General features: G+C 37.5%; 1 protein-coding gene across 1 annotated transcript; it reads left to right on the forward strand.

Moving 5' to 3' along the window:
• The first annotated feature begins 200 nt into the window (after nt 1–200).
• On the forward strand, nt 201–22,610 carry ARC5 (P-loop containing nucleoside triphosphate hydrolases superfamily protein). Its single transcript, XM_028203321.2, has 17 exons — nt 201–691; nt 2,833–2,997; nt 3,097–3,219; nt 3,478–3,699; nt 16,720–16,853; nt 16,959–17,051; nt 17,285–17,348; nt 17,615–17,663; nt 17,896–17,978; nt 19,243–19,400; nt 19,514–19,574; nt 20,190–20,252; nt 20,402–20,502; nt 20,741–20,798; nt 21,315–21,662; nt 22,042–22,206; nt 22,293–22,610. Exons 1-17 carry the CDS (start codon nt 212–214, stop codon nt 22,365–22,367), a joined length of 2,442 nt encoding a protein of 813 aa, XP_028059122.2. The 5' UTR covers nt 201–211; the 3' UTR covers nt 22,368–22,610.
• The last annotated feature ends 1,879 nt before the right edge of the window (nt 22,611–24,489 follow it).

The following is a 24,489-nucleotide window of genomic DNA, read 5'->3' on the forward strand; positions in this document are numbered from 1 at the left end:
ATATGAAAATAAAAAATTTAATTTTTAAAAAATTAAATTTAAAAAACTAAAATCAAACTAATTAAATAATTAGAACACCATGTGAGCTTGCCCATAGACCACCACAAAATTTTTCCCTATATGCATGTTTCAATCGAACCGGGCTTTGTCAAATTTGTGGGCTGTAACCCAACTTAGGTCTTTGTCCGCAACGCAACAAGCCACCGCCCAAATGTCCCAATTTTCAGAACCCCAAGTTTTGGAGATAAGACTTTCCAATCCAACAAACCAACAAAGCGTCTCGCTCTCTCTCTCTCTCTCTCTCTCTCTCTCGCTCGCTCAGTTCACTCACTCACTCATTCACTCATTCGTAATGGAGGAGGGAGGTGAAAAAGGGTCTCCCAACGGAGCAGACGAAGAGCGAGGAAGACTATATGAAGCGTACAACGAGCTTCACGGTCTAGCTCAGGAATTCGAGACCCCATTCGAGGCGCCGGCGGTGCTGGTGGTGGGCCACCAGACAGACGGCAAGAGCGCCCTCGTAGAAGCCCTAATGGGGTTCCAGTTCAACCACGTCGGCGGCGGAACCAAGACGCGCCGCCCTATCACCCTCCACATGAAGTACAATCCCGACTCTCACTCTCCTCTCTGTCACCTCCTCTCCGATTCCGAACCCTTCCTCCCCCAACAAAAGTCCCTCCAAGAAATCCAGGCAGCATTCTCTCACTAACTATACATTCATATATATATATATATAATGCTTGTGTATATGTATGTACATTGGTGAATTAATTTAGTAGGGAATGTGTTAACCCATTTGGTATAATGATTACCCCAATGTTAATACCCAGTGAATTATATGTTTTCAAATTTCTGAAATATGATATGCTTTTACTGGAAATTTAGCAATTTACCCAAAAAAAATTTGCAATATATTTGGTGAAGTTTGTTAGGAGTAAAAAAAGGGCAAATTTCATTTTATTTGTTGTGGTTTGGCCTATGTGTGGATTGTCCTCCTCTCATTTGAAAATAACCACATAGCCTATGTGGTTTGTGGACCGAAGTACACCGATAGGCTTAACTAATAAGTGTGTGAAATACAGATATTTTCGACATTTGTTTTGGAGGTAAAATGCACTTTTACTCCTGTGTTTCGTTCCATGTACGATTTATCCTATTGGAATTTGAAAATGAACATATAACCACTTATGTTTGGCACTGTTTCACACTCGCTTTTAAATTAGACAAAATGTTTAACAATGGACTTCAGTCTACAAAATGTTTAACATGTGAATGAAGTTTTTACATGGCAAAACCTCAAAAAAAAAAAAAAAGGTCATAATGCTTGTAAAAATGTGTTATTAGAATAATGAAAATTATATTTTATTGGATCTCTAGAAGTAAGTTAAATTGTTATGGTGTAATCTCTACTAGTCTATCCCTATTGCACCATATTTTAGAGCATGTGGCACACCATGTTTTTGTTTACGTTCCATGTACCAGAATGATCCATGTTAGGATTAGGATTACCCTCAGCCTGGCTCTACTTTTTCCTTTTGTTAGTCAATGGCTATAGCGTTCAAGATTTGGCAATTGTGTGACAATGTGTTTATAGCTCTATACTTACACTGCATTTGGTGGGGGGATTGACTAGAAATTAAAGAAAATCTTTTACCTGTATGGTTTGAAATCATTTGATTATTATATGTGGTATGAATGATCTCATGATCTTGTTATTTGTAACAACTTTCTTGAATTATTTAGGGGTTGTTTGGGGTGTCTTAAATAAGTGCACTTTTTGACTTTTTGGACTAAAAAGTTGAGGAAAAAAATATGTTTGTTTGAGTTAACTTTTTGACTTTGTATGGAAAAATGTGTATTAAAAATTTGTATAAATTAGTGTGTATGAGAAGATTTATTTTTTGGGTTGTACGGCTGTCCTTCATGCGCAAGTTGAATAGATGGTAAGAAGTAATTGTCTACTTTACAGGCATTTCACTGGACGGTGCTTTTCGGCTGGTGGGGGCCATTACCGGTCTCGTTTTGATAATCTAAACCGTTCAATGTGTAGCACTTGTTGAGTACTATATCCCTGTAAAAAATCACGTTGATCGGATATCGATAGCTATCTGATCCGATTTGATTTTTTTCAACCGTTAACTATAATACCCTCCTTTTTTTTTATACAAAACTAATTTGATCATGTAGTTATTGATATTTGATCAATGTGATTTTTTACAGACATATAGTTCTCGACGAGTTCTACACATTGAATAGTTCAGATTATCAAAATGGGACCCGTGATGGGCCTCCACGAGCCGAACAATAGTGTGTTAAAATTGCACCCCAACTGTGCAATTTTCCTTTTGAACCGCAGCACAGATCTGACTTGTTGTGTTTGATGAGTTGTATTTTTGTGTGTAAAATTAATTTTTTAATATTTTTTTTTTGTGAATAGTGATAACTTTTTGAGTAACTTTTTGTCTTTTTTGGGAGATGCCAAACTTGGCCTTAATTTGAAACAGTTCACTAATTGTACCGTTTTTTCGTAACCTGCATTGCTTTCCCCATATTCAAGCTCATGATTTCATTCCTGGGGTTCCTTATATTTGTGTCCAGTGTTTTATGAAATCTGGAGTTTGAATTGTTTTTTATTCATGATTTAATTAATTTATTTGAAACTGCCTCACCCTAGTGAGGGTTAGATGGAAGAATGTCCAGTGAACAAGGTCATGGACATATCACAATTTGAAAATTTCCAATTACCAGAGGTTATGTTTGTTAACAGGTACTTTGATTCCAATTTGAGAATGGTGATTCAAATATTATTTCTTCACCCGTGACTTTATGTAGGCATACATTGAAGCTGAAAACATGAGGTTGGAGCATGAGCCATGTCAATTCTCTGCTAAGGAAATAATAATTAGAGTAGAATATAAATATTGTCCAAACCTCACCATTATAGACACTCCTGGACTTATTGCTCCTGCTTCTGGTCGAAAAAATCGATCTTTACAGGTACGGGTCAAATCTCACACCAATGAATCAGTAATATATTTCCATTTTTTACTTCATCATTCATCATGGTAGTGAATGTTGCGTCCTTATATATGGCAGGGCCAAGCTCGAGCAGTGGATTCTCTAGTACGAGCTAAAATGCAGCATAAGGAGTTTATCATATTATGCCTTGAAGATTGTAATGACTGGATAAATGCAACAACACGGAGGGTGGTAATGCAAGTATGTGTTTTTCTAGTACTAGAGCCATTTTTATTAAATTTACTTGCAGGTACTTAGTTGCAAGTTGTATAGAAGGTTTTCTTTTGAGGAGAAACACAAATCATTACTTTCCCCCATCAGTGTACCTACCTATAACAAAATGAAAGCCATATATTTTTCATGCCAAACTGGTGAAAACTGCATCTTATGATGTTTGGATTCTTTTGAATATTTGGTATTTGTTGTGAACGGTTTGCTTTCCGCATTAATCATATGCAGATCGATCCTGAGCTGTCAAGGACTGTGATAGTCTCAACAAAGCTTGATACAAAAATACCTCAGTTTGCACGTGCTTCGGATGTGGAAGTTTTTCTTTCACCACCTGCAAGTACACTTGATGGCTTCATGTTGGGAGACTCACCCTTTTTCACATCTGTGCCTTCGGGAAGAGTTGGTCCTGGACATGAATCAGTTTATCAATCAAATGAAGAATTTAAACAGGTTTAACCTTCTACCATTAGGGCTTTATCTTACCTTCTATGTTGCTTTCTAAGGATGAAGGTAATACTGATGAAATTTTACAATTCCATACTTTGTATTCAATGTGATTGTCTGTAAGTTTGTAAATTATAACATACAAAATAGACTTAGTTTTCATAAAGTATAGGTGTTCACCACTTCCTCTCTTCGTAAACTGTGGAAACCATGATTATATTCTATATTTGTATTCTGTGTTGTTGTCGTGTCGGTGTTGTGTTATGTGTTTGTGTCCGTACTTGGGGAACGTGGTTTTTCACAAACTGATCCATAATTTATTTTGAGGTTGTTGGATTTTCTTGAGTTTGTATAAAGACTAGAGAGGATACTTCAGGGAAGGGAGATCATGGGGTTAGATGAACTCCTTCCATGGTTGGGAGGTTTGAGCTCATACCTTTCTATAAGGAGTTGTTGAGAAAAGGGATTCAACATGTTAATGTTCCTTCCAAGGTGGCATTTTTTGGGTGGGAGGTAGCACATTGGAAGATACTGACAGTTGATGACTTGATTAAAATGAGAAAACAATTGGAAGCTTGGAAATTAGGGAAGTACCTTATTATTCATTGTTGGGTTTGTGGAGAGGTATGTTACCGCATGTTGACTTTGTTTTCTATTTCATTAGCATTCCCTCGTTTTGGGGCTGTTTGGTGCAAGTTTATATGAGTTGCTATAGCTTTTTTTATTTAGGGAGTCTGTGCCAAAATGTTTGATGTAGTTTTTGCTTAGAGCTTATTATGTGGAAATAGCTTAAATAAGTTGAGAAAAGCTGATTATCTGACAGCTAGAGGAAAGGTGCTTTATATTTTCTTTTATTAGTTTTTAGCTTACAAAAAGTTGCACCAAACAGACCTTTTATGTTTGACTTATGCCCTTGTTAGAGTTGGTGCAATGTTGGCAAGAGAAGAAGGAAGGCTTGGTTGGCAGCTCCCATGTGTGATGCGGCCTTATGGGTTGAAAGAAATGGTGAGCCCTTTGATGGCATAGAGGCTCCAATGCATGAAGTGAAGAGCATGTTTTTGAGCTTATTGTATAGTCGGATCATAGGAATAGTGTACCCATTTATGTAGGTTTGAGTCTTGAGAGTGGTATAGATATTTGGGAATTGAGTTTTTTTTTTGTTTAGTTATATACTTCCAGTCACCTTAGGGACCTTTTCAAATAAATTTAATTTACTTATCAATAAAGGAAAAGGAACCATAATAGACATTATGAGTTTGCAGTGCAAATAAAAGTAGTATCTACCTCTTCTAAGAGGGTAGCTCACTGCACGTGGCTCCTGTGGGGGCTAGGGAGGGAAGATTTACGCAATCTTACCCGTGTGTGTAGAGAGCTTGTTTCGTGTTTTGAACTTGTGACACCCAGATTGCAATGAAGCAACCTTATTGCAACACCATGGCCTGACATTTGGATTTTATAGTATAACCAAACCAAACCAAACCAAGCCTTAAGTCTCATCAAATGGGGTCGGCTAATTGTCATAAGGGATTCGAGCGACTTTTTTACGTGTTGGCTGTCGGCTACCTAACACACAACCCTCCTCCTTTACACGGGTTTGGGACCGGCGGAGTTGTTAACAACCCCGGCGGAGTTTAATGATCTTGCCCCACATAGAAAGTTTGCTTGAGTGATCTTCGTTATATAAGGTGCTAGCTTGGTATTAAGTAACTTGGGCTTAAGCATTTTGGTAATGTTGGTAGAACCACTTTCTTTAGGTTACTTAGGCCAGCAAACTGTGGAGTGTGATAAATGGTATCAGAGTCGACCCGTACACACAACCATGTGGATCACTATTTTAGGCTGACCACAAGCTAATAGTGGTATTTTGAATAATTATAGACCCCTCGTGAGGATGAGGGTATAAAGGGTGGGAGTTTTGAGTTTGTAATGACCCCATTCCACAGCGGAAAAATTTGCATGGGTGGCCTGGAAAAGTTACTTGGGCTTAAGCATTTTGGGTCATGTTGGTAGACTTACTTTTTTCCAGTTATTTGGGCCGGTTGGCTGGGGCGTATGATAGTTATTATTATTACATAATTACATTCCTAATGAAAGACACTTTGTTAGTTTTTTAAGATTACATTGTGTGTTTTTTATAAGGGATCCGAGCGGTTTTTTTACGTGTTGGCTGTTGGCTACCTAACACATAACTCTCCTCCTTAACCCAGACTTGGGACCGGCAGAGTTGTTAACAATCCTGGCACGTCATCCTAAATATTTCTCGTCAACTCATTCATAACTAAAATAAAAAGATAAGGACTTAAGGTAGATCCTTGGTATAACCCTACAGTCATAGGAAATTCATTTGTCTCTCTAGCTGGCGATCTAATAGTGGTCACCACCCCTTCATACATTAGTGTCATCCTGAATATTTCTTGTCAACTCATCCATAATTAAAGCAAAAAGATAAGGACTTAAGGTAGATCCTTGGTGTAACCCTACAGTGATAGGAAATTCATTTGTCTCTCTAGCTGGCGATCTAATAGTGGTCACCAGCTAGAGAGACAAATGAATTTCCTATCACTGTAGGGTTACACCAAGGATCTACCTTAAGTCCTTATCTTTTTGCTTTAGTTATGGATGAGTTGACGAGAAATATTCAGGATGACATGCCATGGTGCATGTTTTTTGCAGACGATATTGTGTTAGTGGATGAGACTAGAGAAGGAGTTAACACAAAGTTGGAGATTTAGAGAAAAGATCTCAAATCTAAAGGATTCCGAATAAGTAAAACTAAGACAGAGTACATGGAGGGTAAATTTAGTAGCAGTAGCAATGAAAACAAAGGAGAAGTGAAAATTGCGAACCAAGAATTGCCTAAGAGCGAACATTTTCGTTATTTAGGGTCGATTATCCCAACAACGGGAGAGATTGATGCAGATGTGGCCCATAGGATTAAGGCGGGATGGTGTAAGTGGAGAAGTGCATCTGGGGTATTATGCAATAAACGAATACTCACTAGACTAAGAGGTAAGTTCTATCGAACGGCTATTAGACCAACAATGTCGTATGGGACGAAGTGTTGGGCAATCAAGAAACATGTAGATAAGATGAGTGTGGTTGAGATGAGGATACTGTTAAGTGTTAAGGGTAGTTTAGTCTTTATGTATTATTCTTATTAGTATAAATAGTTGTGTGTAAGGGGGAAACCCTATGCTTTTGAATTAAGAGAAATACAGCAGCTCTCTCTCATTATTCTTTTTCTTCTTCTTCTCATCATCTATACATTCAACATGGTATTAGAGTAATATCTTCCTCCTTGAAGATAATTTCTCTTTTTCTTTAGGGTACGTCTATCGCAGCAGCAGTTAAAAAAAAAAAAAAAAAAATTATTAACATGCTCGAAATTTAATGGGTATTAACCCTGTAATCTCTTTTTGATGGTTTGATCATTCTTGATTGCTTTTTCTAATTTTTTTGATTTTTCGTCAATTTTGGGTGATTTTTCGAAAGTTGCTGTTTGAACCCTTTTGGCTTGGTTTTGTCCCATCTTCTCATAATTGTGGGAGCCGACAAGAACCCTTATAGGGTTTACTGTCCCTGGTTTGAAATATTTTGGCCCTACCTGGGCTTTGTTCTACATTTTGGATGGTCTGCTTCAATTTTTTGGGCTTGTAGGTGATTTTTTTTTTTTTTTTTTTTGAGTAACAACAAAATTTTATTAAAACGGGAAAAAGAAAGAGGACAAGAAGGCCTCATACAAAGAAAGAAAAAGAGAAGAAGAAAGAACAAAACAAAACAAAATCGCAAAACTCGTAACCCAAAGGATGGTAAACAGCAGCTCAATCCCTAGAGATAAAAAACAAAGGGACTCTTTTAAAAGAAGGAGATACAAATACCCAAAAAGAGGCCAAATATTCCACCCTATCCCACAAAGCCTCTACACTTACTTCCTTGCCTTCAAAAATTCGAACATTTCTCTCCAACTATATAACCCAGAAAATAGCAAAAACAATGCCTATCCACATTGTTTGGCCTCTCTTGGTACTCCTAAACCCGTCAAACCGAATAAGAAGCATATGCATACACTTCTGTGGAGCAACCCACTGCACATCACATAACCTAAAAAGACGTTGCCATAATACAGCAGCCACCGGGCAATGAAGAAAAAGATGATCTGCTACCTCCAAATTTCTCTTGCACGTCACACACCATTGGGGGCATGGAGAGTGATTAGGCCTTCTCCGCTGGAGAACATCATTAGTTGTAACACCCTTTTGAGCCAAAGACCACATGAAAAACTTCACTTTATGAGGGATATCCGCTTTCTAAATTTTCTTATGAAAAGGGAACAAGGGAACCGAGGGATTATCAATAATCTTATAAAAAAAGGATTTGCATGAAAAGACTCCTGAAGAGACAAGATTCCACACCCTACTATCGGAAGACGAAGAAAAAGAAACCCCCTCGAGCACTACTAACAAAGATGCTAACTCCCTTGCCTCCCTATCATTCAAGTTTCTAATGAGATCAAAATTCCAGGAGATGGGTGCCATAGACGAGCAAGCCACCGACGCTATAGACACATTTGGAGAACGAGCCAACCTGTAAAGAAGGGGAAAAGATCTAGCAAACGAAATATCCCCTAACCAAACATCCTTCCAAAACCGAACATTCTCCCCATTCCATACTCTAAATGAAAATAAAATTAGATACAAGAGGATACAAACGAGAAATGGGTTTCCACGGAGAACGACAATTGTTTCTATTAACCACGTTAGAATCCATACCATTGGATTGAACTTCATGCTTGCTTTTAATAACTGAACACCATAACGACTCACTTTCAAGAGGAAATCTCTACAATCACTTGCCTAAGAAAACAATATTCCTAGCAACGATATTTCCTATAGCCATGCCACCTTTTGCCCTAGAAAGAGAAACAATCTCCCACCTAACCAAATGAACTCCTGTACCCTCCTTACACCCTTCCCAAAAAAAATCCCTCATCAGTTTCTCAATCTTTCTTGCAATGTTAACCGGAGTCTTGAAAAGGGACAAGAAATAAATAGGAACAGATCCTAATACGGATTGTACCAACGTATACCTTCCACCCTTAGACAACAAAGCTCGCTTCCATCCCTCCAATCTTTTCCTAATTTTGACAAGAATAGGTTCCCAAAAAGACACCAATCTAGGATCTCCTTCTAACCGAAGCCCCAGATATTTGAGGGGAAAGGAATCAATTGAACATCCCAACATAGCCGCCACCCTATGCACATGACTATTGTCCAAATTAATACCCACAACACTGCTTTTGCTAAGATTGACCTTGAGGCCCGACACTATTTCAAAAATTCTCAAAATCTTTAGCAAACTCCCTACCTTATTTTCCTCCTTAGATGAGAAAAAAATAGTATCATCCGCAAATTGTAAGTGAGTAACACCTATCCTATCCCTTCCCACAACAAACCCCTCAATGACACCCTTATCCTTAGCTAAATCAATAATCCTACCCAACACATCAGCAACTAAAATAAACAAAAATGGTGATAAAGGATTACCCTGTCTTAGACCCCTGGATGCTTGGAAAAAATCCCCCGCCTTGCCATTCACAATGATAGCCATATTGCATGATGACAAGCACCCCCAAACCACTTCCTCCATCTAATGCCAAACCCTTTCATTTCCAAAATAAAATCCCAAAGCCCCAATCAATATGGTCATATGCCTTCTCAAAATCTACCTTAAATACAATACTCTCTTTACGTAGTCCCCTATACTCCTCCACAACCTCGTTAGCCACTAAGACTACATCCAAAATCTGCCAACTCTGCATAAACGCACTTTGTGCCGAAGAAATAGTTCTCCCCAAGACAACTCTTAGTCTCCTAGAAAGCACTTTAGCTAAAATCTTATAAAGAGATGTGACCAAGCTAATGGGTCTAAAATCCCCAATCTTGATCGACTTCTCCTTCTTGGGAATTAGACAAATGAAAGATGCATTGGTGCACAAATTAACCTGCCCACTCTTAAAGAACTCAGTAAATACCCTAATATGATCCCTTTTTACAATTTCCCATCAATCCTAAAATACTGTCATTGAAAAACCATCTAGGCCTGAAGCCTTATCTCTGTTGCACTCAAATACAGCTTGTCTCACCTCATCTTCGTCGAAGGGTCTTTCCAGCAAACTAGCAGACGCTAAATCCACTGTGATCTGTTACTATGTTCAGGGATAATCTTGCCCTTTTTTAGCCTTAAAAGGTCAGTTGCTGTGCTGGTTCAGTGTTTTCTGGATTTGTTTGATCTCCTGCTTGTGTTTCTGCACCATCTTTCTCTCATCTCATGGCTGCCAATGAGGGTAAGGGCAAGGAGGAGAGTGGATTGAGTCGTGGTATGACTCTTGGTGATAGTCCATCTCTCCAGATTAGTCCGGTCAAGCTCAATGGTACCAATTACTTGATTTGGTCCCGCTCTTGTAGTCTTGCCATTGCCGCCCGGCGGTTAACAAGCTATATTATTGGTAATACCTAGCCACCTACTGAGGATAGTGCTTTATCTGCTCAATAGATTTCTGAGAATGCTTTAGTTATGACCTAGCTCATCAATTCTATGGAGCCTACCGTTAGTCAAACTTTTCTCTTGATGGATACTGCTCACAAGATCTGGATAGTTGCCTCTCAGATGTGTTCTCAACAGGGGAATGATGCACAAGCCTATGAATTGCATAAGAAGATTAGGGGTTTGGATTAGAAGGATCGCTCTCTGGCAGCCTACTATGCTGAGTTGAGTGGTTTGTGGTAGGAGCTAGATTTCTACCAGAGTTTCCAGCCAGTTTGCTCCATGGATGCCACTATGTTTCAACAGGCTGTGGAGAAGGAGCGGGTGTAAGACTTTCTTGCTGATCTGAATTTGGAGTATGATCAGATACGGGTTCAGGTGTTGGGTCGCTCTTTGTTTCCTACATTGCGTGAGGCTTATGCCCTGGTTCAGCAGGAGGAGAGTCGTCATAGTGCTATGGTGCATGCTCTTGTTTCGGATTGGTCAACGATGTTTGTCAGCCCCAAGTCACGTGATACTCTGCCCTATCCGCCTCAATGTGGTGGTAAGGGTCCATTGGTTGATCGAGACCGGTTGAAGTGTGAGTATTGTGGGAAAGATAGACATGATAAAGAACACTGTTGGAAATTGCATGGCTGACCTACTCGAGGCCGTGGTCGTGGTGGTGGTGTTCATCCTCAAGCACATGTTTCTGAGACTACTGCTAGTAGGGGTGCTCGCGGATCGGTTTTGTGCGGTTTGCGGGTCGGTTTTAACCTGCCCGCACCTTTGCAGTTTGGGGAAAATTCAAACCGTAACCGCCCGTAGTGCGGTTTGCGGTTTGTACGGATAGAGTTTGCGGATGTGCAGGCGGTTGCGGGTGGTTTACGGTTTGAATTTTTCCCCATCTTGTATTTTTGAATTTTTCCCTTTAATAATTAGTTTTTGAATTTTTTTTTCTCCATTTTGTAAATATTTATTTCAGGTCATTTTCTTCCAATTTTCTAAAATGCTTCAACATTAATAATTAAATCATTAAAACTTACAAATCATTCAAAATCAATTTTCTAAAATGCTTCAAAATCAATTCCTAACACAAACAAATCATTTAAAATCCTAAAATCATTCAAAATCCTAAAATCTTTCAAAATTAATCTACTACCCAACAATACGATTAAAGTAAAATCATTTACAATCTTATAGTAAATCATCAATCTCATTCTTCAACTACTTTCTCAACATTCTTCATCTACTACTACTACCACCCAATAATACAAAATTAAAATAAAGTCATTCAAAATCCTAAGCTTAACTGTTACATATACATTCATCCAAAATTAAAATAAAATCATTCAAACTTCATTAACTATTACATTCAACCAAAATGCAAGGGGGAAAAAAAGAAATTGTTGTAAAATAAAATAAAGTTCTAAAAATTTCAATTCCATGCATTTAGTTGATGAACCCTGCACATAGAAATTCAATTTCAATAATTCCAAATAGAAATTCAACATAAACAAATCTAATTACAGATGTAATTACAAATAGACAGATCTAATTACAAATTCAACATAAATAGATCTAATTACAGATCTAATTACAAATCGATAGATCTAATTGCAGATTTAATTACAGATCTAATTACAAATTCAACATAAACAGATCTATCGGTGTGATAAAAAAAAAAAAAAAAGTCTTACCTGTGAGTAGACTGATTGCATAAAAAAAAACATATTCAAAGAGAAAAACATACCTATGAATCTATAAAAAAAAAAAAATAGATTCAACATCAACAAATTCAGCATATTCACATATGATTGCATATAAAAAAAAATAATAATAATAATAAAAAAAAACAGAGGTCAATCGGTGATGAGAAAGCAAAGTTAGGGATGAGCAGACAGACCAGAGGTCGATCGGTTAATTGGCGATGACAAACCAGAGGTCGATCGGCGATGACAAACCAGAGGTCGATCGGTCGATCGGCGATGAGCAGACAGAAACCAGAGGTCGATCGGCGATGAGCAGACAGAAACCAGAGGTCGATCGGCGATAAAAAACGAGAGAGAGAGAGAGAGAGAGAGAGAGAGAGACTGATATGAGATGAGAGAAGGAGCTCAGCTCTCTTTAGCTGCGCAAATGTGTGAGAATGAATTGTTAGGGTTTTTGTTTGTTATACTAAAGAATAAAGATGAAGATCAACGGTTCAGATTTTATATAAAAAAAAAAAAAAAAATCTGTGTAAGCGAGTGGGTTGGGCGGGTTTAGTTCAAACCCGCAACCCGCGCCACAGCCCGAAATCCAGCCATAATCCAAACCGCATCCGACCCTAACGTGTTTGCGAAACCGCCCAAAGGTCTACGGTTCGGGTAGGGTAGGACGGGTTGGGCGGGTCGGATAACCCTATGCCCACCCCTAACAACTAGTGCCTCGAATGATGCTGGTTCTATTTCCCAGGATGAGCTTCACACTCTCAGACGCTTGATGGCTCGACTTGATTCTTCATCTGCCTTAGCTCCTTCCTCTTTTGCCTCTTCTAACTTTACCCACACAGTTATTTTTGCTAGCGCACTCAGTGCCTCTTCATCGTCTCATTGGATCATTGATTTTGGTGCTACCGATCACATGACGGGTACTTTTAGTTTTTTTCATTCTTATTCACCTAGTTCTAGGCGAGATAAGGTTAGAGTGGCTGATGGCACTTTATCTTCTATCTCCGACAAGGGTTCTGTTCATTGCACCTCTTTACTTTTGCTTTCATTTCATGTTCCTAATTTCTCAACTAACTTTTTGTTAGTAGCCTTACTACTGCTCTCAATGGCTCTGTAACCTTTTTTCCAACTCATTGTGTCTTTCAGGAACTGGCTACGGAGAAAATGATTGGTAGTGGTAGAGCACAAAGTGGACTGTATTTTCTGGATGCCATTCCTGCCTCACCTCTGTCTTTTCAGGCTCTTCAATGCACTTCTGGCTCCTCCCCTCGTCTCCTTCAACAGTGGCATCGCCGTTTAGGGCATTCTTCCTTTAGCATTTTAGAGAAACTTTTTCCTTTATTAGTTCGTGATTGTCCTAGGAATACCTTTGTTTGTGATGCTTGTAAACTTGCTAAGCATAAACGTACTTGTTATCCTTCAATTAATAAAAGAAGTTCTTTTCCTTTTATGCTTATACATGCCGATGTTTGGAGTCCTTCCCCTGTGGTTTCGACCTCTAGTTATCGGTGGTTTGTCACATTTATTGATTGTTATTCCCGTGTGACTTGGCTTTATTTACTTTGTACTAAAAATGAGGTTTTCTCGTGCTTCAAAAGTTTTCATAAAATGGTATCCAATCTTTTCAATGCTACTATCAAAATTTTTAAGAGTGATAATGGGACTGAATATGTTGATGGCGCTTTCCGAGCATACCTCGAGGAGCATGACATTCTTTATCAGACTAGTTGTGTTGGCACTCCTGAACATAATGAAATTGCTGAACGTAAGAATGGCCACCTCCTTGAGGTTGCTCGCTCTCTCTTGTTTACCATGAACGTTCCTAAGTTTTTTTGGGAGATGTTGTTCTTACCACGACTTACCTTATTAACCGTATGCCCTTCAGTGTCCTCCACTTCCAAATTTCTCTTGAGCTTCTTCTTGTGACTTATCTCACTTCCTCCCTTTCGCCCCTGGTTTTTTGTAGTGTCTGTTTTGTTCATATTCAACCTCGTACTCGTGGGAAACTTTATCCTAAGGCTGTCTGGTGTGTCTTTCTTGGTTATTCTGCTACTCAGAAAGGCTACAAATGCTATGACCCTCACTCTCATAAGCTGTATGTCAGTATGGATGTCACCTTTCGTGAATCTGAGTCTTTTTTTTCTGGTCCTCCGTTTTCTCCTCAGGGGGAGAGTGGTATCGATGAGATTGCGGATGAGTCATATCAGCATGAGTTGTCTTTTTTCCTTCCTACTCAGCGGGCTGTTATTTGTGGTTAGAGGGAGCCTAGAAGTTCTGTTGATGAGGAGTCGGATATCGATGGTCATTTGGACAGAGCTGATCTTAAGACTTATTCACGGTGTCAGAAAAAGCTGGCTTCTCTTGTGCTACCAAGTCAATCATTATCTCCTATACCAGTTCCACACCCAGTTTCCACTGACTCTACATGTAATGATCCTCAATCCATTTCTTCACCTATTGTTGATGGTCCTGTTACTGATGATTTGAGTCTTATTGCTCTTAGAAAGGGAGTTAGAGCCTGTACTTAACACCCTATTTCAAAATTCGTGTCATATGATTTGTTGTCTTCTCCATATCGTGCTTTTGTTTCGTCTCTTTCTTCTGTGTGTATTCCGCAGGGTTGGAAAGAAGCCATCAATGATTCTAAGTGGAAGGTAGCTATGGTAGAAGAGATGCAAGCTTTGAGTAAAAATAACACATGGGAGTTGATGTCTCTAATGGGAAAAAATCAGTCGGATGTAAGTGGGTGTTCACCATTAAGCACAATGCAGATGAGACGATTGAACGGTACAAAGCAAGACTAGTGGCCAAGGGATTTATCCAGACATATGGAATAGATTATCAAGAAATTTTTGCCCCGGTAGCAAAGATGAACTCCATTCAAGTTATTCTGTCATATGCGGCTAATTTGGGATGGCCTCTACAGCAACTAGATATGAAGAATGCCTTTCTTTATGGGGATTTGGAGGAGGATGTATATATGGATGTACCTCCAGGATTCTCATCTTAGACTACAGTTAAAAAGGTTTGTAGATTAAAGAAGGCTCTGTATGGTTTGAAACAATCTCCTAGAGCCTAGTTTGGTAGATTCCTAAAGGCAATGTTGGGATTTGGGTAACAGCAAAGCAATGCGGATCATACCTTATTTGTCAAAAGCAATGTACATAGGGTAACAGTGCTTATTGTATATGTGGATGACATAGCTGTGACAGGTAATGATTAGGAGGAGGTGACCCATCTCAAGATGCAATTAGCCAAGGAGTTTGAGATAAAAGAACTTGGTCCATTGAGATACTTTCTTGGGATTGAAGTTGCTAGATCTGATAAAGGCATCTTCATTTCTCAAAGGAAGTACATTCTAGATCTTCTTAAGGAAATGGGCATGTTGGGCTGCAGACCAGCTGATTCACCGATTGAGACTAATCATCATTTTTGTAGTGGAGTTGGTGAGCCTGTGGAGAAGGAAAGGTACCAATGACTTGTGGGAAGACTGATATATCTCTTTCATACTCGTCCAGATATTGCCTATGCAATTGGGATAGTGAGTCAGTTTATGCATGATCCTCGTGCAACTCATTTGGATGCAGTCTATCACATTTTGAGGTACCTTAAATCTGTCCCTAGAAAAGGAATTTTGTTCTCTAATCATGGTCACTTGAGGTTGGAAGCGTTCACAGATGCAGATTGGGCAGGCTCTATAGATGACCGATGTTCTACCTCCAGTTATTGTGCTTTTGTAGGGGGAAATCTAGTCACATGGCATAGTAAGAAGCAGGCGGTGGTTTTCAGATCTAGTGCTAAAGCTGAATACAGGGCTATGGCTCATGGAACATGTGAACTAATGTGGCTTCAATCTTTGTTGAGTGATATAGGGCTTGATTGGAGTGGTCCCATGACTTTGTATTGCGACAACAAGGCTGCTATTAGTATTGCACACAATCCTGTTCAATTTGACCGGACTAAGCATATTGAGATTGACAGACATTTCATTAAGGAGAAGTTGAATAAGGGCATGATATGTATGTCTTTTGTTAAGTCTGAAGATCAATTGGCGGATGTCTTTACTAAGGGTCTTAGTAGTAAAGTCTTTCACCCTATTTGTTGCAAGTTGGGCATGAAAAACACCTTTGCACCAACTTGAGGGGAAGTGTTAAGTGTTAGGGGTAGTTTGGTCTTTATGTATTATTCTTATTAGTATAAATAGTTGTGTAAGGGGAAAATCCTATGCTTTTGAATTAAGGGAAATACAACAACTCTCTCTCGTTATTCTTCTTCTTTTTCTTCTTCTTCTCATCATCTATACATTCAACAGAAGCTAAGGTGGATGTGTGGTAAGACTAGACAAGACAGAATTAAGAATATGTGTATTCGGGAATGGGTAGGAGTAGCACCGATATGAGATAAGTTGAGAGAGAATCGATTGAGATGGTTTGGTCATATTCAACGGAGACCAACAGAGGCAGTAGTGAAGAGATGCGATGCTGTAACAGTAGATGGAAGTGTTAGGGGACGGGGTAGGCCTAGATTAACGTTGGCTAACGTTGTAAATAGAGATATGAATCTATTTAATTTGACTAATGAAATGGCCTTAGATAGGGCCACGTAGAGAAGAAGGATTCATGTAGGCGACCCCATTTGATGGAACTTAAGGCTTGGTTTGGTTTACATTATGTGTTTTTTATGCTAGGTCGCAATGTACATTAACAGATGGATTGTCTCTTCTCTCTGCACTATCATGTTTGAAAATCCATTCCAGAAATTGATGACTTTTATTCTGTGCTTCTTCTTGCAGGCTATTTCTTTGAGAGAGATGGAAGATGTAGCCTCCTTGGAGGAGAAGTTGGGTCGACCACTCTCAAAGCAGGAAAGAAGTAGGATAGGTGTGAGCAGCCTCAGGCTGTTCTTAGAGGAATTGCTACAGAAAAGGTAGGCAGTTTTTATTCTACTCTGATTGAAATACAGTCAGTTGTCTCAGTTCAATGTTTTTTTGCTATTTTGTAACTGAAAATTTGATATGTATATTGTTTCAAGGTATATGGATAGTGTTCCATTGATCATTCCACTTCTTGAAAAAGAATATAGGAGCACAACAAGAAAGCTAAATGAAATAAATGTGGAACTCAGGTTTGTACTTTGACTTATTAAACTCATGGTTTTTGAGGAGGTTGAGGTGGAAAATAACTTATAACCTTCAAAAGCACATTTACTGAAAACAAGAAGGAAGGAGAAAAAAGGGAGGGTGGAGGGGTTGGTACCTTGGCACCCGTTATTTATGTTTTTTTCAACATCTAATATTTTCATTTTATGATTAGATTATATGCCATTGTTTTGTTTTTTCTTTTTTCCCCTCCCTCCAGCACTTTTGATGAAGTAAAATTGAAGGAGAAAGGAAGAGCTTTCCATGATCTGTTTCTGACCAAGGTTTCTTTCAAATGGGCATACTTTCTATTACTCAGTTCTTTACTCAATAATATTCCATTTACTCATTTGGTCTGTGAGTTTATGAGGATCATCAGAAGATTATACAAGTACTGAGATGGACATTGTTCATGTGAATTAGTGAAGACAGTTTATTGTTTTTGTGAGACTATTTCTTTCAGTTATTTATTAATTTATCTTTAAATGATTTGGTTTTGAGAGTAGTTCAATATTGTTGTGTTCTGACTAAAGTTTACTTTATTACTCAGTTGTCACTGCTACTGAAAGGGACAGTTGTTGCACCCCCAGATAAATTTGGTAAATCATCATGATGTTGCTTTCCTATAATATGGTAGACACTGTTTTGTGGTGGTTTCACTTGTCACTTTATTTATTTATTTTTTATTTTTTATTTTTTTGGGGTATAGATTTCTCGCCAAAAAAAATTCATTTATACTATAAATATGTATTGTTTTTAGGATTTATTTTCCCGATTTTATCTAGGTTGCCTTGTTAGAACATCATTAGCTTTGGTATCTTATGGTTGCAGGGGAAGCACTACAAGATGAGAGGATTAATGGAGGGGCATTCATAGGCACTGATGGTCTTCAATTTCCACACAAGCTAATACCTGTAAGCTTTAATCTCGCCATGTCATTGATGTCTGTCTAAGCTGGATTTATTTAATGCCTGTGTATGTCTGGTGCATTCCACATTGTATGAACTATGGTACCTAGAAAATAATCTAGAACATTTTTTTCTTATTTTTTATTTCTTTAATTATTGTTATTATTGTTCTCTAAGAAGTATGGACGCTTCTAAGAAGGTGACGTGTCTGTGTCCTTGTCGTGTCCATGTTGGATACCAACACTCTTTGGACACTTTCCCGACACGTGTCTGACACTCTTCAAAATGTATCATATTATATATATATTTTTTTAAAGACCTAGACACTCTTTGGACACTTGGAGGACATGTGTCTATCACTTAAACACGTGTCTATCGATTAGATATAGGTAAAACTAATTATAAGTTTAAACAAAACAACTTAAGATACAATAATAAAACAAAAACTGCATAAATTTATAGAATTAGTGTCATATCGCAATTTTTATTATCTTTGAATGATATATTCATATATGTAACATATAATAAATATATTAAATTATATATTTTATGCATGTTCCTCGCGTGTCATGTCCGGCATTTTTGAAAATTGAAGTGTTAGCGTGTCCGTGTCCGTGCTTCATAGATTGTTCTTATTTATTACACATTTGTTCAACATAACATGTTTTTGTAAAAAAATAAATAAATAGAACATGTTTTCTTCTCTCATGGCGTAGTTTTTGATATTTTTCTTGCTAACTGATCTATAGATAAACTACAAATAATAATCTCATCTAAATTTCTATAGGTAATGAATGGCAAAAGGCCATTTTAAGCAAGTTTTTGTTACTTGATCACATTTTACATAAATTTTTTCTCAAAACTCTTTCAGAATTTTGCTGTTTAAAGCATTCATTCACCTACCTAAGGTGTACTCCTTATTAAACATAAATTTGAAAATCTTTTGGGTTGCTAAAAAATCTTTTAATTCTCGATATAAATGTAGAAATGGGTGGCATTTTGTAGCCTTTCTTGGATATATAATCACAATTTGTTAACTTGGTGATTCCTCTTCCACTTGTTCAGGCGTGGCTTTTAGGAAGTTGGCTCACATTTCTCTTTTTGATGTTTCTTTTCATGTCTTTTTTTTTTACCGATCAATTGATTACATGCCTGAACCCTATCAGCGAATGCAAAAGGGCTATCATGGATTAAAATATCTGCTGTCCATTTTCTTTGAAATTTTGGAGATCTGTGCTGTGTATTAAAACTTGTTTTGTATCGTGTATAGAATGCGGGAATGCGTCTTTATGGGGGTGCTCAATATCACCGTGCAATGGCTGAATTCCGTTTTGTTGTTGGAGGAATCAAATGCCCTCCAATTACACGCGAAGAAATTGTAAATGCATGTGGAGTTGAAGATATTCATGATGGAACAAATTATTCTAGGTAGCCATGGTTCTCTGGCTTCTTCAAGAACTTGGTTCCAATTATATCAAAGTTGATATTGCTTCTTATATCATTGTTCTAATTTTATCCTCTCTCTTTCTCTCGGAAATTAGAACAGCTTGTGTAATTGCTGTTGCAAAGGCTCATGATACATTTGAACCTTTTCTTCATCAGGTGATGAATTCAATTTGGCTTCTAAAGTACATGGAATAGGGATTGGTAGTCTAATGGTATTGCTAATCCTACAAAATGATGAAATTATCAATACCACACCCTCATGGTATTGGCATTCCTATGTCTAGCCACCACTCCATCCAATAGTAAAAAATCTCATCTCATGCTATATCCTACCATAATCAAACATAGTACAAGTACTTTTTTGGTATATATAATCTCATCCAATATCATAGGTATTATTAATCTTGTCTGTAATCCCAGAGTATTACCAATCTCCATATCCCACCAAAATCATGTCCAGGAGTCAAACATGCCCTTGGAAGCCTAGAACTTTGTGAGTGGACAAATTCTCAGTGACTAAGCCGACCCTTATCTTTTTTTCTTCTACTTCCACTTCCATGCAGATTTCTTGTGAACAAGCCTGCATCATGCATTCTCCATTGATAAACTAATACAACTCGTACTTTGGGGCATGCCATCGGACTACAATGTTTTTATTGCTATGTTCGTTGCTCTATTTTTGTTCTTTATTTTTAGCATGTAATTTTATTGCACCAATTCCTTTTCTTATCCTTCTAATTTCTTCTTCTTCATTGAAATCAATTTCTACAGTTGGGATTTAGACTCTTGCACATTTTGAAGAGATTGCTTCCCATCTCTGTCTATCTTCTTCAGGTATGGGTTTTCTTATCTGGTGGATTATTAGGCTAAATCTCTAACATTGATATCTCTAACATTGATATAGATCCTGAAAGTTCACCCTATTTGATTTGCTTTCCCCTCTTATGACAACTGATCCATTGCCCTGTAATTTGTTTCCACAGAAAGAAGGTGAAGTTTTAAGTGGTCATGACGTATTTCTAAGGCGTGTTGCATCTGCTTTCAACAATTTTGCAGAATCCACTGAACGATCATGCCGTGAAAAGTTAGTCACTTGTCTTTATTCAGTTCATCTTACCATCCCATTTCTCTATAAAGTAATTCTGTTTGAAATCCTTTCCACTGGCTATTAATTGTTCAAATGATTTACACCATATTGGAGGCTATGTTCACAGATGTTACTTCGATACAACTAAAGTTCTATTCAGCTAATTGAATAACTAACTTTTTGCCAGTAATGCTCAATAATCTACTCTCTTTATTTTCTATTATTTTGTTGCTAGATGTTTGGAGGATTTAATGAGCACCACACGATATGTGACTTGGTCCCTCCACAATAAGGTTATTATGCTCAACTTTAAATCATTTGAAATTATAATGGGTCTATCAATTTCTTGATCATTTACATTGACACTGCTATGCCTTTTCAATGAATTTAAGAAATAGTGTCAATTTTATTCCAATATCATTCTTTCTTTATTTTTTTCACTCATTTTTTATTTTTTAGTTTGGGGAGGGGGTCTGTATGATATTTTTAGGACCAATTAATTGTAGCCCCGCAATCTGACTGATGATCCTATTAAGAGTATATACTTGCCTTAAAAATGATATAGGAAATATAACTAATTTTATTGTTGAGAAGGACCATTCATTATCTAATGTTGGGCATTAGATTCAAACCCTTATATTTTGCTTCCTAGGCATTTCAGGAAGCTATTAAAATTTCCATTGATTTTTATTGTAATGGGATGTTTTCAAGAATCATCTCAAAAAACAATGCATATGTTGATGATTTGCTTTTCTTGGCTGATACTTGTGGTGGATTTGCCCATATTTGATTTTATGTCCAATTGGCAGAATCGGGCTGGATTACGTCATTTCTTAGACTCATTTGGTGGAACAGAGCAGTCTACTACAGGTGGCAATTCTGCATCCCCTGGTCTTTCTCATGAGTCATCATTTGGGTCAATGGCCAATGACAAGCACGACACTAAGCAGAGGTCAGATATAAAACTCAGTCATTTGGCCTCAGGCATCGACTCCAGCACCAGTATGCAGACAACAGAGATGAGGCTAGCTGACCTTTTAGATAGCACGCTTTGGAACAGGAGGCTTGCTCCTTCATCTGAAAGGATTGTATATGCTTTGGTACAACAGATATTCCATGGCATTAGAGAATATTTTCTGGTTTCAGCAGAATTAAAGGTATGCACTAACGTATGGTACTTCTTTTCTGTATGCATCTTTTAGGATTCATTAGATGGGATTCATCCTAAACTGATTAGTGAGGGTGAGTAGAAAGTGCCATTTAGTTGATACAGTAGTGAAGGGTTTTCCTCATTATTTTTATTTTTTATTTTTTATTATTTACAGATATTATGCTTCCTCTTTTTATTTACTTTTTTTCTTTCTTTTTCCTGCTTTTCCCACACAACTTTGTTCCATGGTACCTGACTGATTGATGTGTTGCAAAAATTTCTATTCAACTATTAGAGGGGGAGGGAGGATAATTTGTTGATTCTACTTTGCAAATTTTTGGCCATCCCTCTGTTCTTTTATCCCTTTTAACATCCATATTTTGCAGTTCAACTGCTTTCTTCTAATGCCGGTTGTAGACAAGTTGCCTGCACTTCTTCGGGAGGACTTAGAATCTGCATTTGAAGATGATATGGACAATGTTTTTGACATTACTAATCTGCGGCATTCGTTGGGGCAACAGAAACGAGAAACAGAAATTGAGCTGAAACGGGTACTAATCTATCTGTGCCCTCCTCACCCCTATGGAACTATCCATTTTCTTTCTTCTTGGTTTGTTAATGATGCTGCCATTTGCAGATACAAAGGCTTAAAGAAAAATTCAGACAGATTCATGAGCAGCTTAATTTGCATCAGGTCATGTCGAGGACATAGCTAGTGACTCTGAATCCTACTGAATACTTGTTGATGTGAAATGGACATTTATCATGCCAACTACAGATAAGAATGAAATGTGTGAGATATGATTCTTTACTTATTTCTTCTTTTGCTCAAATTATCTATTTTGCTGCCTTGAAAGAAGAGTTATTTTGGTAGCAGTATTAGACTCCTTGTACCTTGTACCTTGTACCTTAGTTTAAAAATAATATATTTTTGTGTCTGTTTGCTTGGCCATAATTCTATTGACTTGAACTACAGTTTTCAATGTGATTTATATTTGCTAAATTTTTGTTTTTTGGGTTGTTTTATGGCAGTTCAAAGACTTAATAAGAAATATTGGGGCTTGGACTCGTAAGATGGTTTATAGTCTCTTCCAAAGTGAACATGCACTATAAGTTGCATCATTTTATTTTCTATTGTTGAAATGAGCTCTTTCAAATTTAAGTTTCACTTGAACTAAAAACAGTATGATATTTTTCCCCATCAAATGAGGGTAGAAGGGGGCAACTAGTGGAACCTATAGGAATATCATAGAAAATCTCTCTCTCTCTCTCTCTCTCCTAGTTTTTCAATTAATTTTTTTGTGTTGCATTTTCCCACCAAAATTGTCCCAGCATGATCCTTTTCAAGTCAAAATTTGGCCAACCTAATCCAACCATACAGTGAGTCTAAGAAGCACGGATATTTCTAAGAAGGTGACGTATTTATGTTGTGTCCGTGTCGGACACCGACACTCTTTGGACACTTCCCCGACACGTGTCTGACACTCTTCAAAATGTGTCTTATTTTTTAATTTTTTTTAAAGACCAAGCACTCTCAGAACATTTGGAGGACACACATGTCTATCGCTTAAACACACAATTAGACACAATTGAAACTAATAAGTTTGAACAAAACAACTTAAGATACAATAATAAAATAAAAATCATATAAATTTATAAGAAGTAGTGTCATATTGTATTTTTTATTATCTTTCACTGATATATTCATATATATATAACATATAATAAACATATAAAATTATATATTTCATGCATGTCTCTCACGTGTCGTGTTCTTCATTTTTTGAAAATTAGCGTGTTGGCATGTCCGTGTTGTGTCGTGTCACGTGTCCGTATCCATGTCTGTGTCCATGCTTCTTAGCAGTGAGTTTAAACAATATATTACTGCTGCTACTCATTAACATGTCCTTTTAAGGGTGGTTCTGCAGGTATTCTCGTCCACAACATTTGCAGAACCTGCAACTCATCTTCATTCTTCCATCAAATCTTTTTTTTGAGATTTTGCTTCTTAACAATGATCCTTGAACATCATTTACAGCAGAATTTGTGAACTCCCTATTAGGTTTAATCACCAGCTGTCCCTTTTATATTAAGGGAATTATGCTATCCAGAGATGCGTTCTCTTAAGAAATTATTTTAGAGAATAATGCGAAATCAGAAACTTTGCGCTTTTAGTAACTCTAGCACTTTATTAGGAAAACAGAAAACAAAGAACAGAAAAATTAATGAATGTTTCCACAAAAAATTAACCTGTTTTCTTGTAACTCTAAAACTTAGAAACTGTGGAGGTGGATTGAGAAATAAATTGTAGCCAAAGGATTCTTTGAACTAATTAACTCCCAAAATACACTTACAAAAGCTGAATCACTGTAAGCACTTTTAAGTTTGAAACAACATAGAAGTTGCACTACAAGCAGCTAACCTTAAAACAAAATCTGTACTTGTATGATTAGAATTTAGAATGTAACCCTTGTAGCCTGCTTAGAAAAAACCTTCTTGTCAAAGATTGCGAAACTGGTACTCGTAGATGAAGTCCCTCTACCACAGGAAGGATCAGAGTCATCTGCATAAATGTCCGAGTAGTCTGTTACTACCCCGGCAGCTTCAAGATAAAGATCATGAGGCAGCTGAGGGAGATTAGCATCCCCTAACGAGAACTGCATGTTAAAATCTACCATCACCTACTCCACCTACTACACCTACCACCACCTACTACCACCTACTACACACTACCACCTACACCTACCACTACCACCTACTCCACTACATCTCCTATATAGTCCATCACCATTTGTAATTTATAACAACATTCAATAATCAATAATACATCAATT

This window comes from Camellia sinensis, chromosome 2, assembly GCF_055761805.1.
Source record: "Camellia sinensis isolate YWXY chromosome 2, ASM5576180v1, whole genome shotgun sequence".
NCBI lineage: Eukaryota > Viridiplantae > Streptophyta > Magnoliopsida > Ericales > Theaceae > Camellia > Camellia sinensis.